Below are 17,729 nucleotides of genomic sequence, written 5' to 3' on the forward strand. Positions count from 1 at the left end.
GTCTGTCTACAAGAGCCACCTTTGTGGTCTGTTCCTGGAGCAGCACCAAGGAGAGGAGCTACTGCCTTCCAGTCACCCTGGGGGTGTTTATTAAAATAGATTCCTCCCCCCAGCCCTGCATTCAGCAAGCAGTGTTTCTGGGGGTGGGGCATGGGAATCTGCCTTTTAAACTAGCTCCCCAGGTGACTCTGCATACTAAATTTTGAGAACTACGGCCTTTTGGTACATGCCAGAGGCTTTGTCTTCCAGCATCCTTCTCTAAAATGCAGTAAAACATCTTGGTCCTCAGCACTATGGTTGATGGAGGCTTAAGCTAACCCAGAATGAACGTATTTCTGTTCATTTTGCAGCCTGTTAAGTCCAGGCCGTTCAAGTCTAAAGATATTCCTTTTCCCTTGGACAGTTTAATAATTCTCTTCTCGGGTTTCCAGGTATTTAGGGGCACCTTAATTGGTTAATGATTAAGGGGGTAGAGGTTGTTTTTTCCTTAAGGAAAGAGAGAGCAGAACAGACTCGGTCTTAAAATATTGTTAGACGTTAATATCTTTCTTATTCAGTGTCTTGTTAAATTTCCATCTGTCTGTTAAGAAGTAATCGTTTCTCTTGCTTGAATCAGAAGTATTGGAAAAGATGTTCTTGATGTCTGTGGACAAAATTCAGGGGTCTGTGAACTCGGATGGGAAATAGTTCTGCATTTATTTTCATTGATGCCCTAAGTGAAATTTAGCGTTTCCTTCAATTGAAGATGTAGGCAATGAACTATGGTGGTTCGCATAAACTCTACCTGTGATTTTATTGCCAATAGAAAGTGCAGGTCTTTTCATAGCATATTGTTTGTTGTTGGAGCAATCTCAAAATATTGCTTATGCCCGTCACTACTACAAACGTACAGTAATTATTAGACCAACTGCCAAAACTTGCTGAGTCTTATTTGCTATTGTATCATATTTTAAAATTTTGATAACTATTTTTCAATGTAATTGATTTCTGTTGAAATCTTATGTATTTTATTTTATGCATTTACAAATATTATTTTGAGAATGGATCAACTAGCTTCACTACACTGCCAAAGGGAATCAGGTCCAAAAATTGGGTAAGAACCCATATTCTAGATCTTGTGTAGGATCTTTTCATCCGATACCATCTCTTTTTTTGAGATATTTCTCTTAAATGAACTATTTTTTCCTAGTCTTATAATCATCTCATCATTATGTATATCCACTTTTTTTTTTACCATAGCTGACTCCACTGGAACCCATTCTCTGTACACAACATACAAAGACTACGAAATTATGTTCCACGTTTCTACCATGCTGCCGTACACACCTAACAACAAGCAACAGGTAAGAGCTCCTTGTGTTATCTCGGTTTCTTCACCCTTGTCTCATTTTCCCCAGAAGCCTAAGTGGCGAGTTTATAAAGTCTGAAACCGGAATTGAATGTTGCACCTGTCACAGCAACAGGAAGCTTTGTACTTTGTGGAAGTAGGGAATAGCGAATGAGCTGAAAACAAATGAAGAGACACAAATTCTAGGTTAACAGCCAGCTGGATGGCTTTCTAAATTAATCGTTTGCTTTTCACGCACGGGGATTGAGGTTTTCATGAAATCTGAAGAGAACAAGTTGAAATTATGGTGATTAGATGACTCTGCAGGGTTTCAAAGAACATGTATGAGTGGGTGAAGTTTCATCTCAAGAGGCCAATGTACAAAGCAAGAAAGTACTGATGTTTCATTTCAGGTTGCAAAGCAGGTATGCTCAGATGGAGAAAAATCAAGTGTCAGTGGGATCCCCAAAAAATGTTTTTCTTAACGTATTTGTCAGGACCATAAATAACAATTACATTTATCTACATCATACACCTGAGATGTACATTTATCTGCATCATACCTGAGAGTTTCTTTTTAAAAGCTCTAAAAGCACAATGCCTATTACTAAAATGTTGTCAGGGAGAAAGTACAATGCAGAAACTAAGAAGTGACAGATTGTTACAGAGCAAAATGGAAACTGGCAGTATTGTTTTACAGAGTATGTGGAGTTGTTTTTAAAAAATATTTCAGAATAAATGATAGCAAGCTGAAATTTAAAAAGAACCGGAGAGCTAACAGACTCTCCTTTCAATAGCTATTATAAACACAAGCAGTCCAATATTACTTCTGACCTTAGAATGGATATAGATTTGTTATTGTCAATTGTTGTGCTAACAGAACACAGGCCCAGCTGCAGAGTGATTCACATCCTCTTTCATGGAATTTAACCAAACACAGATCTAATCTAATAGTTCATCACTTTAGGTTTGAGTAAATCACAAATCTCGGTAATAAAATTTTGCCTCTTAGGATTACCAAAGTCATCCAAAATAGGAAGCAAAGCTATGGATCAGTTATTACTCTGAAAGAAACCGATTTTAAGATAAATTTCCTGATCTGGAGTTTGTTGACAATTTGTTTTATGCAAATTCCAAGTTCTAGATTTCTTGGAGAGGAAAACATCATGTGGAGAAAAATATATAAACCTCTTACTAGTCATCAGACAACACATTTAAGAACAGTGAGAAATGATTTTTAAAGGGGAGATAAAGGATTATTCTACCTGATTACTCAGCAGAGAAAGGTTAAGTGGTAGTGGTAAACTATTTAGTAACAAGATTCAAGTAGTTGTTTATTTCTAACTAAATGAGTTGAAATACGGAGCAGAGTAATTGGTACTGCTACCTATAAAGATATTTTAGTTTTCTAGCGACAGAATTTATTTCTTCAATATAGATTACTTTATGCTTGGGAAAAAACCCAAAGATTGTATCTTTTAAAGGCTTTTTGCAGGAATTTATTTATAAATATTATCTTGCATTATGTGCAATGTGAGATGGATAGATGGGTTTATTTCTACTTGGGTCCTTTATTAAGACATACTACATCTCAAGTCGTATTTTAAAGAAAGGCTGACAACGCTTCAAAAAGACAATGACATCATCTCTGCAGGAATGACAATATACAGACAAATTGTGTGTGTTTCTGGTATGTCCATGATCCTGAGTAGATTAATAATCTTTAATAGTGGGTGTATTCTATACAGCAGTCAATACAGGCCAGCCTTTATTTCTGTAACATCTGATCATATATCATGTTTAGAAATGAAGTAAATGGCCTCATTAAAAGATAATTTGGGATGCTTTAAAATTCTTAAGGTTAAGAGTACATTTCCTGGACATTCTAACTCCCAATTCTCAACCTTAATCTAAAAGGCTATTGTTTCTCTGAGCTGGCAGCCTATACTAGAGCATTGATTTTACTGGTATGTAGTTTATGTAAGTTAAAAGTCACTGGAGAATTTTTTTTTTTTAAGTTTTATAAATGAGGTCTTATGTCTACTAGTGGATAGTTTATATAAATGTCATGTTATTTTCTTCCTTATAAAAGCCTCCATATATAAATATGAGAAATACAAATTTAGTTCAATTTTTATTCACACTGTTGAATTAAACTATCTAATAAATCCCTCCTGAAAAGGCGCTTACCTAGGATGAGTTGGGGTGCCTGAATTTGAAAGTCACCTTTCCAAGACACCATTTAATATGGAGCAGAAGGTGGTCTTAAGTGCTTTCATTGTGATTAAAGAAGCTATTTAAACTTGAAATTTAACCTGCTTTTAAATACAGCACTCTGGAATATTATTAATTTCTACATTCCCATCTTACGACACAAAAAGTTTATCAGACAACACCTTAGCCACATTTCTTTAAATGAAGCTCATTAAACCAGAACTTAAATTGTGTTGTAATTACTTCAGCCGTTCTCAGCTTTAAAAAATCTTTCCTATGGCAAGTTCCTTTCTCACATGAAAATGGAACAAAACTGTTGTTATGGAAACTGAGGATGTAGAGATGCTGGAGCTTGGCAGAACACGTTAGATGTTGGGTAGATCTATTTGAATGGGCTATATATGTTTTGCAGATTTCAGAATATTCATATCCATATCCTTCCTTGGAAGAAATGATAAGACAGGCTAAAATATTGACAATAATTGCATAGATTGATGACCTACTCTAATGTGTACTGGTTAAAAATGAATGCCTTAAATAAAGTCGCGTGAGGGAATTGAGGAGGAAAACAGGGCATTGTCATTTATGTTGTTTGCTTATTTTTTCTTTCAGCTCCTACGGAAGCGGCACATTGGAAATGATATTGTAACAATTGTTTTCCAAGAGCCTGGAGCACAGCCATTCAGCCCAAAAAACATCCGATCCCACTTTCAGCACGTTTTCGTCATCGTCAGGGTTCACAACCCCTGCACAGACAGTGTCTGTTACAGGTACGGGTGCTGCCATAATGGCCAGAGGGGCACTGGCTGGGTCTCACGAAGGGCCCCATCCAGCTCTGCTTTTTGCAGGGGCAGTGGGAGGTCTTGTACTATTTATTTTTGTCTTTAAACTGTGCATGCGGGTGGCCGAATTCACTCAATGACGTAACCTGATGGCACTGACATTCCCCAAATGTGTTGGTTAGACACCTGCTGTTTCCATTTGCACCTCGTCCTTAGGTGATGTCCTTCGTCCATGCCATCTGGTCACCAACTAATTACTCATACTGCTAATTATATTTTGCTTTTGTCATGACAAAAACAGAGAAGAATAATCATAGTAAGTAGGGAAGAGAAGCTGTTCTTTTTTTAATTACTGTATATTACAAAAGCCCAACCATTGCTTAAGACTGATTCACTCTAACATTTTTAACTGTGGTCTTAGAGGCATTTCTATGCTTTATGAAGCATTTGGTGGAATTGTTTCAATGTCCCTTGTTGACCTAGTCTCATGAGTCTCAGAATTCAAGCATCTATCTGCAGAGGCCTTTGCAAGAATACTGGAGGGGTTTGGTGTTGAAAATGATAAGATACTGGGTTGACACGGGTGTAGTGCCAAGCAGATGTAAAAGGATAATCTAGCATTAGTAAGATGTTTCTATTATGAATCTAGCCTTTAAAAAAATATGAAATTTTATCATATCTTTTGATCGCTAAAATTTGGAAGATGAGGCTTTGTTAATTTTGGATATTTGTTTTTGAGTTAATGTAGACACCTATGCAGGAAGTGGCCAACAGAGACTGGTAATTGGTTTGTTGTGAGATCCACAACTGTCTAATTACAGGTGTAACGCATAGACATAGAGCAAGCAAGTTCAAGGAACAAAACATGTAAAGGTTACTTTGGACTGCTGCTGACTGCCACCATCCCTACATGTTCCATAATAATAACTATTACATATGTTGAACTCTCATTATAATAAGCCCCATACTATTCTAGGCACATTACATGGATTACCACATTTAATTTTTTATTTCCCCCTTCTTCTGCCTCCCCCGCCCCCCCACTCTAGTTCAAGCCGTTCTTTCTCAGTCTAGTTGTGTAGGACACAGCTCCCTGGCCCAGGCTGGTATTATGAGCCTTGCATTCCCCCCCGGCTGAGGCATTTGGTCGCCATTCGTGGGTCGGCTGCTCACAGCAGCTCACTGCAGCTCTTGGCTGCTGGCCGCTCACGCTGGCCGCTGGCCGCTCACGCTGGCTGCTGGCCGCTCGTAACAGCACATAGTAGCCCACAGCAGCACGGCAGCTCACGCCAGCCCAGCTCCAAGGAGAGCTGTTGTTCACAATCTCAGGTGTAGAGAGAGCAGCTCACTGTCCCATGTGGGAATCATACCAGCGAACTCCACTTTAGGAGCACGATGCTCCAACCTTACCTGAGCCACCGGGCCGGCCCCACATCTAATTTTTAAAACCTATGAGGGAAGTACTGTTTTCATCCCAATTTTCAGATGAGGAAACTTAAACATATGGTGAGAGGTAATATGCCTGAGGTCAGCTGGTACTGGGCAGGTAGTACCAGGTAGAGCTTCAATTCGAATGCGTTAAGTCTGATTCTAGATCCCAGCGTCTATGCCTCACTCACTTGCCTGTGATGTAAGGGTCTTTGCTGCCCCTGCTGCTGACATACCAGAACTTTCCGGTGCCAAACCTATGTGAAAACCCAAGACTAGAGAGGTCTGTAGTTTCCTAGGCTCAGGGGGTGGAAATGCAAACAGAAGAGACCTAGATCTGAAACCTCTTATCAAGAATATGGTCTCTGAAATCTGCTTTATTTAGACATGGAATGAAAGAATAGGTACAGGACATTTGACTATGACTGAGGTGGTTAACTATTTGCATTTAGAAAATACCCCAGGCCATTGAGACGTGCTATGTACTGATTCATGCAAAGGATGTCATCCTACTTTGTAGATGGAAAGATAAACCATTTTTGAATGGTCATTAGGAAATTTGGGGAGTGGAAAGCTGTACATTTTCTTTTAAAGAGAGCTTCTTCTTTAAAAGCCTTTATCTAAGTAAAGTACTGTCCAATAGAAATATAAAGCTAGCCACATATTAATTTTATATTTTCTAATAGCCATGTTTTTTTAAGTAACAAGAAATCGGTAAAATTAATGTTAATGATACATGTTTTTGATCCAGTCATATATTTTATTTACCTGACCATACCCAAATATTATTTCAATATGTAATTTTTTAATTTTAAAAATTGAGATATTTTACATATTTTTGGACTATGACTTTGAAATCTGGGGTACATTTTAGACTTACAGCTCACCTCAAATAGGATTCTCAGTTTTCATTGGAAATCATCTGTATTTAGAGTTCATAAAATTTGCAACTGGAAAAGTAGATTCACATGCTCAGATGGTTCCAAACATGCTTTTAAAAAGCTTTCCAGTAACTGAATCCAGTGCCAGTTTTTTAACTTAATGTAAGGTAATACTCCTTGGTCACCCTAGCCACATTTCAAGGGCTCGGTCGCCACATGTGGCCAGTGCACATCTAAACAGGGTGATAAGGAGGGAAGGTGTCTTCACCTTCTTCAACATTGTGCTAGAAGAGGAGGTGATACCTGTTTTATTCTTTTCAAGCTTGCACCCCGCCCTCCACCCCCAGCCTGATAATCATGATTTTTGCTCTCTCTTATTTTGAATTTGTTGCGTAGAAAGCCCATCTTCTTAACTTCACCGTATAATGCTGGGAGTCTTTGCAGGAGAACACTGAACTCCCCTGCTCATGACACACGGGCTTGTCTGGAATTTCCTAGTCGCCAAGCTTATTTGAAGACCAGTTCACTGCTTATAAATTGTAGATGTTGCTCTTTGGTAAATCCAAGGAACATATCAGTTTGTAACATCACTGAAGGAAATCACAGGAAACAAAAGTAGTGATCTTTTCTTGTTGTAAACTTTAGGTACATTAATTTTTTCCCAGTCCTTCTCCAAATGAGGGCAACATGTTTCTGGGGGTACGTGGTGATGTCAGGAGAGGTTTAAAGCCCAGAATAAATAGGGCACCTCTCTTGTAGTCTTTAATGCTTGGGGAAAGGGGTGTGAAGGGGTGTATTTTCCATGAAAATAAGTGTATTATGATGTAGAATGGAAAATTTGTATTAATTTTAAGATAAAACATGGGTCTTCAAAGAATTTTTATACCTGTGAGTTTTTCTCATAATCTAGGCACTCCCCAAACTACTAGGGGCATGAATTTACAGGCCTCTTTCATTAAGAGTACTTTGGTGGACAAGTTTCGCGCTGTATTGATTTATACTAATTTGATTTGAATCTAACTGAACTTTATCCCTAAGTGATGTGGTTAGAGTAGTTGAAATGCTTTTTATCATTTGAAACCTCTTGTTCCTGACGGTCTCCACTGTAAACACTCACATTTAGTTACTGACATGTCTTGGTGCCAGTGCTGTGGAGAGTGCAAAAGTTGTTTTCTCAAAGGAGTTCCTTGATATAATTGTGTAAAGAAGTGTGCGGTCAATGTAGGCTGAAGTCATAACAAACATTTAATGAGAAAATGGGATTTGGTGTGTATTCCAAGGCACAGATGGATGAAATTCAGTGGGAAACAGATAATTCTAGGAGTGGCCAGTGGTAGATACTGAAGTGTAGACACAGGAAGGAGGCTGGACAGTATAGTAAAAAGGTTACTCCTGCAGGAAAGCCCTTAGAATGCCAGGCCATCAGATAACATTGTACAATAGAGAGTTTTAGGAAAAGTTACCCAATGCCACCATGCAAGGTGATTTGTATACAGAAAGATTGGAAGCTTGTTGTTGTTATTTATTTATTTTTCACTAGTTCTTGACAGTCCCCATCTTGGGTTCTAGGCACTGTTCTAGGCTCTGGGATACAATGTGGGAACCCAGAGAGAAATCCATATAGTGGATATGTACATGAGGCCCTGAAATGTGTGTTTTCTCTCCCTGAGGACTGGAAAGCTTATATATAGGAAAAATAGACTAATTCCGACTAATTCCAGAGGCCAGTTAACCTTAATAGTAGACAGAGCCAAGAATCAGAAATTAATCACTAAATCTGTATAGTGAAGCTTATGTCCATACCTGATAAGAGAGCCCGCTGGTCTTGCTTTTTATTTGTATCATTACAGTGAACTTTATTGTCTGGTCCCAGCTGATAGAGCAGATTAGAAGCAACAAATCAAAGAGATGAAGCAGCTGGTTAGTGACAAGAATGTACTGAAAACATCAGTAAGTGATTAGTGATAAGGGAGATGCAGAAAAAACTATTCATATCAAAGATAGAAATTCAATAAGCACAGCAGTCTGGAGTCATTCGGTTTGGGAGCAAACAGCCGAGTATACTTTACTCACCCCTGAGAGCCTCACTTTGTAAAAACACAGTGTAAAAATTTTTTTCCACCATTTTTTAACAACTAATGAATTAATGGATCTATGCATTGATCATCAAAGACTGCAAATATCACCAAAAGAGACAAATACATGTCACATAATGGGAGAACACAACCCCATGTATGAATTAGTCTCCCCACCATTGAATCTGAATCTGATCAAATCTCTCGAGAAGCCAATTTTCAGGAAATACAAAAGACAGAACCTGTTTGTATTCAACAAAATTCAGACTCTGGACAATTCTACATAACGAACAGTCTAATTTCTTTAATAAATAAATTGCAAGGTAAAAAAAAGGAACGTGAGAGAACTAGAGGGCAATTAACAGAACAAAAAATTTTTTGAGATAAAATTAATTGCAATATGTGGGCCTTATTTGGATTCAGTTCAGACAAAAAGACTACTAAAAACTCTCAGGACATCTTAAGCAATTGAAAATTGGAACATTGACTCACTATTTGACGAAACTGAAAAATTGTTAATTTTAGAACTAGTATAGTAATTAATAAGTGTTTATAATAATGGTCCTGAGTCTTTGAAACAAATGCTAAATTGTGATTAGTAACTATGGTTAGGGAGATAGCAATATATGTTAATCCTCTCAGAAAGATTTCCATATCCAGTGGTTAAAATGTAATAAATCAAAAGGAGTGAGTATGATATAGCACAAAATGTACTTGGAATAAGACCAGATTGTTAAACCTCTCAGATCTTGAATTTCCTTTTCTGTGCAGTGGAAGGTTGCTTGACATCTATTTAACATCCCATAAGTAAAGCATCTTGTGTAGGCAGGGAGTGTGGTGCGTGCGCATTAAATGCCCATGCCCTGCATCTTTTCTTCTCTTGAATAAAAATAAATATGCAAGCTTAAACCGGGTGGGGGTGGTGGTGAGGAATCAAAGTGGGTCAAGTGGTGGAGATTTCTTTCAAAAACTCTATTCCAAGCCGTAATTAATCAGCATTCCTGTTGTCCAATGTAGTCAAACTTCCTAAGACAAAAATCTGAATACGTCACTCTCCGTGCTTATTAAGCCATTTAGGGAAAAGCTCAGGCACCCTAGCACAGCCTGCAGCATGGAGTCCTTCAGGTCTAGCCTCTCCTGCCTCTGACCCTCCACTGGCACCTCGAGACCGGTCCTCCCCGCATTCCCTGCCTCACTCTTGAGCCATGTGGAGCTACTTAATAGCTCCCAGAATATACTGTACTCTGCCCCTCTTTGCACGTGCTGCACTCTGGGCAGAAAGGCCTCTCCTCATACAGACCCCTGCCCTGCCTTCCTCTGATGAAATTCCTGATTTTCTTCTCTCTGGGAGGGTTCCCTTGACTCCCAGGACTAGATAAAGTGCCTTTGCCTAAGTGTTTCCAGTAGCACCCCGTGCCTCCCCAGGAGGGCATGCAAAACACTGGATGGAGCCTCCAGCAGACTGAGCTAACGGAGGGCTCAGCCTGTGCCATCTCGTCCTTGATGCTCAACACTAGCGCTGTGCTAGAGTATAGTCAGCGCTCACTGAGCGCTGGTGAGTGAGTGCTGTGAGAAGTCGAAAGCCCCCACGGAGGGGGTGATGGGCACACGTTTGTTCTGCCGCTGTCCCATGCCCGCATCTGCTTTCTTAGCTCACCAAACTGGCAGTCTGATCCAGACTCCAAGAAGGAGATGCTTTCCTCTACTGTTTTCACGTTAAGTCCTCTGCCTTTTCAATTTTTGGGCTGTGAATTGTTGTTTACTGGCGTTTCCATGGTATTTTAGAAGTTATCTTATGCTTCTCACTTTTTCCGTGAAGACTTCTGTTCAGATATCTCTGGAACATTCCCATGTATTAACTTGAAATTGGCTTTGGGTATCGAGAAGTGCTACTTCATCCATGATCTTTGATGCCAGCAAATGTTACAAGGCTCAGACCTACTAGGAACAGCCTAATACCTAGTGGTCTCTTTGGCCCTGTGACTCTCGTGACTGGTCCCTTTTGCAAGCACCTCAAAAGTGGCAGGTTTAAAAGCGTTCCTTTAGAGAAAATAAGTGTTGTCTTGTCACAGAGCATACTGTTGGCTGTCCAGAAGCTTAAATTCCAATCCTGGCTCTCTCTGACAAGCTCTGGGCAAATCATTTAACTTCTCTGAGTCTGTTTCCTGGAGAAGTGAAGAATTTGTACCAGCTGTTCACATGGAGGTTCAGGGATATGTCAAACGACAGAGTAAGGCACAGGACAGCGTCCTGGTCCCTTAGCTGTACTCCAAGATTGGACACAGAACATATTTCAGTAGAGTGCAAAATCAAGATGAATTTTTATGATGAAACTCAAAATTTTATTGGCAGAGTTTGAGGAACACTGAATTCTCCAAGTTTCCTTTCCTTCCACTGCTAACTTTCCATCACTATTTCAGCCACTGGGCTTCGATCTGTCCTCTAGATAACCTTCTTGAGTAGAACATCCTGCCGTGTTTCCCTGAAAATAAGACCTACCTGGACCATCAGCTCTAATGCATCTTTTGGAGCAAAAATTAATATAAGACCCGGTCTTATATAATATAATATAACATAGCATAACATAATACTGGGTCTTATATAAGATCCGATCTTATATAATTTAATGTAAGACCAGGACTTATATTAATTTTTGCTCCAAAAGACGCATGAGAGCTGATGGTCTGCCTAGGTCTTTTTTTTTTTTTTTAGATTTTATTGGAGAAGGGGAACAGGGCTTTATTGGGGAACAGTGTGTACTTCCAGGACTTTTTTTCAAAGTCAAGTTGTTGTCCTTTCAATCTTAGTTGTGGAGGGTGCAGCTCAGCTCCAGGTCCAGTTACCATTGCTAGTTGCAGGGGGCGCAGCCCACCATCCCTGCGGGAGTTGAACCAGCAACCTTTGTGGTTGAGAGGATGCGCTCCAACCAATGAGCCATCCAGGAGGCAGCTCAGCTCAAGGTGCCGTGTTCAATCTTAGTTGCAGGGGGTGGAGCCCACCATCCCTTGTGGGACTCGAGGAATCAAACTGGCGACCTAGTGGTTGAGAGCCCACTAGCCCATGTGGTAATCCAACCGGCAGCCTTTGGAGTTAGGAGCACGGAGCTCCAACCGCCTGAGCCACCAGGCGGGCCCCGGCTAGGTCTTATTTTCGGGAAAACACAGTAGTCCTCAACAATGCTGAGTGAAGAAGGCATGGCTATCATTTTAAAGAGTGTGTTATTTATATAAGGAGATAACAATATTGCATATAAGGCAAACATAAGTGTGGCCACGCAGAAGCCCTTTAGAATCTGCTTTTTTAAAATAGCAAGAACCATTTATAATTAACATATTTTAAATATCTCTATATAACAAACTGAAATTCTGGAAAGGCTTCTTATGGAGGCAAAACTACTTAGCTTGAAGCAGGTGTAATTATCAAGAGTACAGAATTTGTGGCATCTAAATTAATGAGCTTTTAACCTTGTAGAAAACCTTGAAAGTTAGATTCACCCAAAACAAAACCCTTTATTTGAAAAGAACATTCTAGGGTATCATATTTCTCATGTTGTTCAGTAAGGATTCTATTTCTATTGATGTAAACCTGATTTTAGTGTCTGTATCATTCACCTCCTGGCCGTGGTGAATCAGTGATAATTATATGTTAAGGATTCAGTTCTTTCCCTCATAGTTCATTCTAGAGGCTTCTAATTATTGGTGGGTCTTCAGTATATGTTTGTCTAAAGTTCTATCAGTTAATAAATAACTCTGTAGAAAGCCAGTGAGTTTAAGGGGCAAGTGGATGGATGGTGCCCATATTCATACCCCCTGCTAAGCATTTTCCTCTCCTTATTTAAAATAAAATCACGGCTGCTTCTTGAGGAAGAATAATGATTTGAAGTGAAATTAGCAAGAAAAGAGATTGCCAATTTAAAAATGAAAGATGTTAAATATTTCTGGATCTTTAAAGGATTCCTTTTAGAAAAGCTAGCAAATCTGTATTTTAGCATCATTTGCTTGACTTAGAAAAAAAAATAACATGATCAAATTAAAATTATACAGCTGTCAGCATTCAAGCCAGACAGTTCACAATAGACAAGAAAAATTGCCTTTATAATACTGGTATAATTAGGCTATAATGCATAAGGAGTTTTCTGTGAATTCTCTCTCCAGTTAGCAAATCGAGCGTTGCTGCCACCTTTTCTTTGTCATGAAGTGAACTAGGTAATCTTTTGAAAAAAATAATTTCTGAAAAGCAACAAATAGGCCATTCCTTGGCATTTTCTGACAAAATATAATTTGTATCTGAGGCTGCTGTTTATTTATTTATCCTACTTTCAAAAGAAGTAATCATTATTTGAAAAGCAAAGCTGAATATCTTAAAGCAAAGCCTTCTTAAAATAAAAGAATATTGAAACAAAGCTCTTCAATTTAATTTGAAAGATGCACACTCTCTGATTATGTCCTTTTAAGTCTGGGGGTTCAGAAGAAATAGACTTTGTATTGCTTCCACAATACTTGGTGCAATTATATAATTGACTTACTTTTAAATAATTAGCTAATTTGAAAATAAAGATGTTTGATCTGTTAGGATCATTTTCAGCCCTCTCAAACTTTGCTGACATCCTGGAATGAGATCTTGGAACATGATATATAAAACACACAACCTTTTCATTTCCATTTTACTTCTGTTGTTATTGTTGTTTTAGGAAACATTTTTTTTCCTTTTGAGATTAAAAATAATAGGTTATTACAGACAGTCAAATGGTCCTTTTCTTAGGCCCAATTTAGCAACACATGTGCTGAAAAAAATGACTTGAACAGGCTTTCTTTAGTCAGTCTTGCTTAAAGGAATGGGAAAAGGAAAATATTCTCACAAATTCTCAGGGTCAAACACCAAAAGTAGAAAATATGGACCAAAGAATAGCTCGGTTTAAAAATATGATTTTTAAGCACTGTTGCAATTACTATATAGATCAAGATCATTTTACTACTTTACTCAAATGTCAATTTTCATTTTTAAATTATGCTTTTGATTTGGTTGCATGATGCCTGACACAGGCCAACAAGTAATATTTGTTTAATTAAAAATAATTTTTAATCCACCTCTTTTATGCCTCTTTTGCCATTTTTATTAGAAGCTGTCCGCTTATGGGCATCATGTCTAAAATGGAGACCACATTTCTATTCTTGTAGAATCTTAGCTTGTTCTGAAAGGTTGTGTGATTACAGTACCTTCCCATCCCTGAAAATAATCAGTAGGTATTTAAAATGTGGTCTTTTATGAAGACTACCATAATTTTTTCATGAAGTTATGATTGGTTTACTATCTATAAATGAAAACAGTGTTTTTACTTTAAGCTTTTGGGGGGTTTTTAGGCCTAGAAAAAATTTTGTGTTCTGTAAATACTAAATGTGGTTGAATGAAAAAGTGTGCTCATGTTAAGCAGAAATGTATATTATTTCTTGTGGGACAATGACAGCTATACTTTCCTTTTGAGGGACATCTTTATCTTAGAGAAAATACAGTTTATTCTCATGCTTTGAGACCGACAAGTGTTGACACACTTCTTTCTCTTTGATTTTTGTCTTTTTTCTCTTAGTGTGGCCGTTACCAGGTCCAGAGATGTGCCTTCCTTTGGACCTCCCATCCCCAAAGGGGTCACTTTCCCTAAGTCAAACGTGTTCAGGGACTTCCTTTTGGCCAAAGTGATTAATGCAGAAAATGCTGCTCATAAATCAGAAAAGTTTCGGGCCATGGCAACTCGGACCCGCCAGGAATACCTGAAAGATCTGGCAGAAAAGAATGTCACCAACACCCCTATTGACCCGTCTGGGAAGTTCCCGTTCATCTCTCTGGCCTCCAAGAAGAAGGAAAAGTCGAAGCCATACCCAGGAGCTGAGCTCAGCAGCATGGGCGCCATTGTGTGGGCGGTCCGTGCCAAAGACTACAACACGGCTATGGAAATAGACTGCCTCCTAGGGATCTCCAATGAGTTCATCATCCTCATCGAACAGGAAACGAAGAGCGTGGTTTTCAACTGTTCCTGCCGAGATGTGATAGGATGGACTTCAACTGACTCCAGCCTCAAAATCTTCTATGAGCGAGGAGAATGCGTTTCGGTGGAGAGTTTCATTAACAACGAAGACATCAAAGAGATTGTCAAAAGGTTGCAGGTGAGTCTTTCCTTTCCCTTAACCTACAGGCAGTTTCCTTTTCGTAAAGCTTTCAGTAGACTAGAGCCAAGTTACTGACGCTTGTAGTCTTTCATGAGCTCCTCTGAAAACTCCCCTTGATGATGTGAAGCAACACAGAGTTTATCTCACACTCAGTTTCCATCATTTTTTCAGAAAGAAACGTAGTGGGGAAAGACACTTAGTGTGTGTATGTGTGGGAAACCCATTTACATATGGTTCACTGTCTTGGTGACTGATGATATAACCCAGCCAATCTGCTTTAGTTGTTGAAAAGAATTGTTTGTTTGGGTATCTGCTGCCTTGAATTTTTTAAGGACAAAATGAGTAGCAGAATACGGTTCCTCTCTGCTCCCAGCTCCCTGTAGGACTCTGTTAGAGGTTTCCTTGTAACTTCAGCGAAGCTATTGTGTTCTTTGGCTGCAACAAGTAGTTCTTTTTGGCCTGATGATGGAAATTAGTGAAGGGGAAATAACCAGACTGCTCTTCAGCTGGCAGTAGGGTATTCAGAAATAACCCTGCTTACACTGTTTGTCCAGTGCCATGTCTACCACTTAATACCCTGTTGCATTAAACCATGATATCTTTTGTTTCCTTGTCTAGTTTGTGTCAAAAGGTTGTGAATCAGTGGAGATGACTCTGCGAAGGAATGGACTAGGACAGCTTGGCTTCCATGTCAACTACGAGGGTATCGTAGCAGACGTAGAGCCCTATGGCTATGCCTGGCAGGCAGGGCTGCGGCAGGGCAGCCGGCTGGTGGAGATCTGCAAGGTGGCGGTGGCCACTCTGAGCCACGAGCAGATGATTGATCTCCTGAGAACATCCGTCACGGTGAAAGTTGTCATTATTCCCCCCCATGATGACTGCACCCCACGGAGGTAGGTCTGAGTTGGCAGCTGTGAGCCTGGGGGTCCAGAGCCGGGTTTGTGTGCATGTAGAACACCTACTGGGTTGGGGAGTAGGGTGATGTGAAGAACGCGAGATCACATGTGATGCCAAAAGTTCCCTCAATGGAAAGTCAGATTCAGGACAAAATTCCCTTTCAGCATGTGGCAGCAGCAGCTGGAAAGAATGACTAACTTGGATCATTCCGAGGATTGACATCTCGGGGTTTATAAAGTTGCTGTTACAAATAGAGAAGTCTGGTAATATCCATCTTAAACATCTTGCACCGGTAGCTCAGAAACATTGCCTGCTTACCATTGAAAGACGCTCAGCATCACAGACTGTCAGACCTTTTTCTTTTGTCTTCCATGACACTGTTATTCTTCTGCATCTCTCATTTGTACCCAATTGCTGTCCAAAATTCAAAGTGCTGTTTTGACCTCTGCTATCGCAGCCTGGAGGGCTGAACGTGACTGACCAACCTTTTTCTTAACTGCATCTGTGTGTCAGGAATTGGCTACAAATAAGCTGATCCTGCTCACCATACTGTGGCAGTTGGGTTCCCAGCCTTGTCCCAAAGGGAAGCAGGAGCTCCCTGCCTCTCCCAGCTCCTGCTAAGCCAGCAGTGCTGTGGAAAATTTAATTTCTCTGTCTCTGGGGGAAGTTTCTTGATGGAACAAATTTAATCACCTGTTTCTTTTCTCCTTTGGGCACACACACATGCTATTTTGGCTGGGATTTTTTCAATCTGTGAATTTGCTTTGAACCCATTATTTTCTAAGAGTTTCTCTTAAGCTTTGGCAATTAATTCTTAGGCCTTCTGAAGCCAAGACAATGTTCTTTGTCCTTTTTTTTTTTTAAAGATGACCAGTCTGCACCTGAGCTTTCACAGATTCATGAACACCAGATGATAGAATGTATAAACAGTTACAGTGGGTCACTTGTGTCCTTTAAAAAGTAAGCAGCAGTGACAAGCTAAATGTACTTCAGTTCTGCAAACCAAATATTATCAACCAGACAGTGCAGGATAGTATTTCATAATACTGCTTACCTCCTAGATGGCCCAGAGATTGTGTGCCTTTGTCAGAATATGGTGAAATCGCTTTGTCTAACAGCCTTAAGAAACGTTTCCTTTTGGATGATTGGATAACCTGGTTAACTAAGGCAGGGTAGGTGTGTAAGGCAATTGTAGAATATTCCTCCTGCCCCCAAAAAGAGCTGAAAGAAAAGGTTCTGGATATATATTTTGGTTTCCAGTGAATTCTCTGGTTTCTTCAAGCTCACCATTAATAACGTTAAGCATTTAGCTGAACTGGGATTCCAGAATGTCTCTTGAGGTGGATCAGAAAGGCTGTTAGGTCCTTACAACACTATCCAGCTGCTCTGTGCTCTTCCTATGTCTGTCTTCTGCTCCTTGTTCTCTCCTACAGATTGTCTACTTCATTGCTTCTAAATAGGCAGCTATCAACTGAAGAAGATAACCAAGCTTGGTAACTTGTCAACCTTCATGACACACAGTACAGGGTTATAGCTACTAGTCTAAGGATTCATTTACTCAAAATGAAGCCAATGAGCTCGTGATGTCATCTCGTGTGCTCAAAGGTCTTTCCCTTGTTTCCAGATCCCCAGTTTGTAAGGGGTGGGGAGAGCAGAGGGAAATGAGTGTGTATGGGATACATTACCGACCTTGAATTGTGAATAGTCGTTGCTAGAAAGATGGGTCTGAAGGCAGATAGGTCCATGATAGGTGGTTTATCCACAGCAAGATACCAGACTAGATGTGTTTTCTGTGGTGTGTTGGTAAAAACAACTACCATTTGCTGAGTGTTTAATGTCCAGTTCCTGGAAAAAGCACCATTAATATTATTCCTATTTAAAGGAAACCCAGGACTCAGAAAGGTGAGTAACTTCCTAAGGTTACCTGGCAAATTTAGGTTTAACTTGAGAATCCAAGCTCATTG

At 39.6% G+C, this 17,729-nt stretch overlaps 1 protein-coding gene across 21 annotated transcripts in view; it reads left to right on the forward strand.

Annotated features, from left to right (window-relative positions):
- The window catches only part of SIPA1L1 (signal induced proliferation associated 1 like 1), a 350,224-nt gene that overhangs the window by 245,565 nt on the left and 86,930 nt on the right, over positions 1 to 17,729 (forward strand). For all 21 annotated transcript variants that reach the window (XM_074327262.2, XM_074327274.2, XM_074327276.2 and 18 more), the window contains 4 exons: positions 1,240 to 1,343; positions 4,154 to 4,311; positions 14,292 to 14,865; positions 15,487 to 15,761. In XM_074327262.2, the coding sequence (XP_074183363.2) occupies positions 1,240 to 1,343; positions 4,154 to 4,311; positions 14,292 to 14,865; positions 15,487 to 15,761 (1,111 nt within the window). The remainder of the gene's footprint in view (positions 1 to 1,239; positions 1,344 to 4,153; positions 4,312 to 14,291; positions 14,866 to 15,486; positions 15,762 to 17,729) is intronic.

This window comes from Rhinolophus sinicus, chromosome 3 (genome assembly GCF_057876585.1).
Source record: "Rhinolophus sinicus isolate RSI-liver-muscle chromosome 3, RSI-T2T, whole genome shotgun sequence".
In the NCBI taxonomy this organism is placed as follows: Eukaryota; Metazoa; Chordata; class Mammalia; order Chiroptera; family Rhinolophidae; genus Rhinolophus; species Rhinolophus sinicus.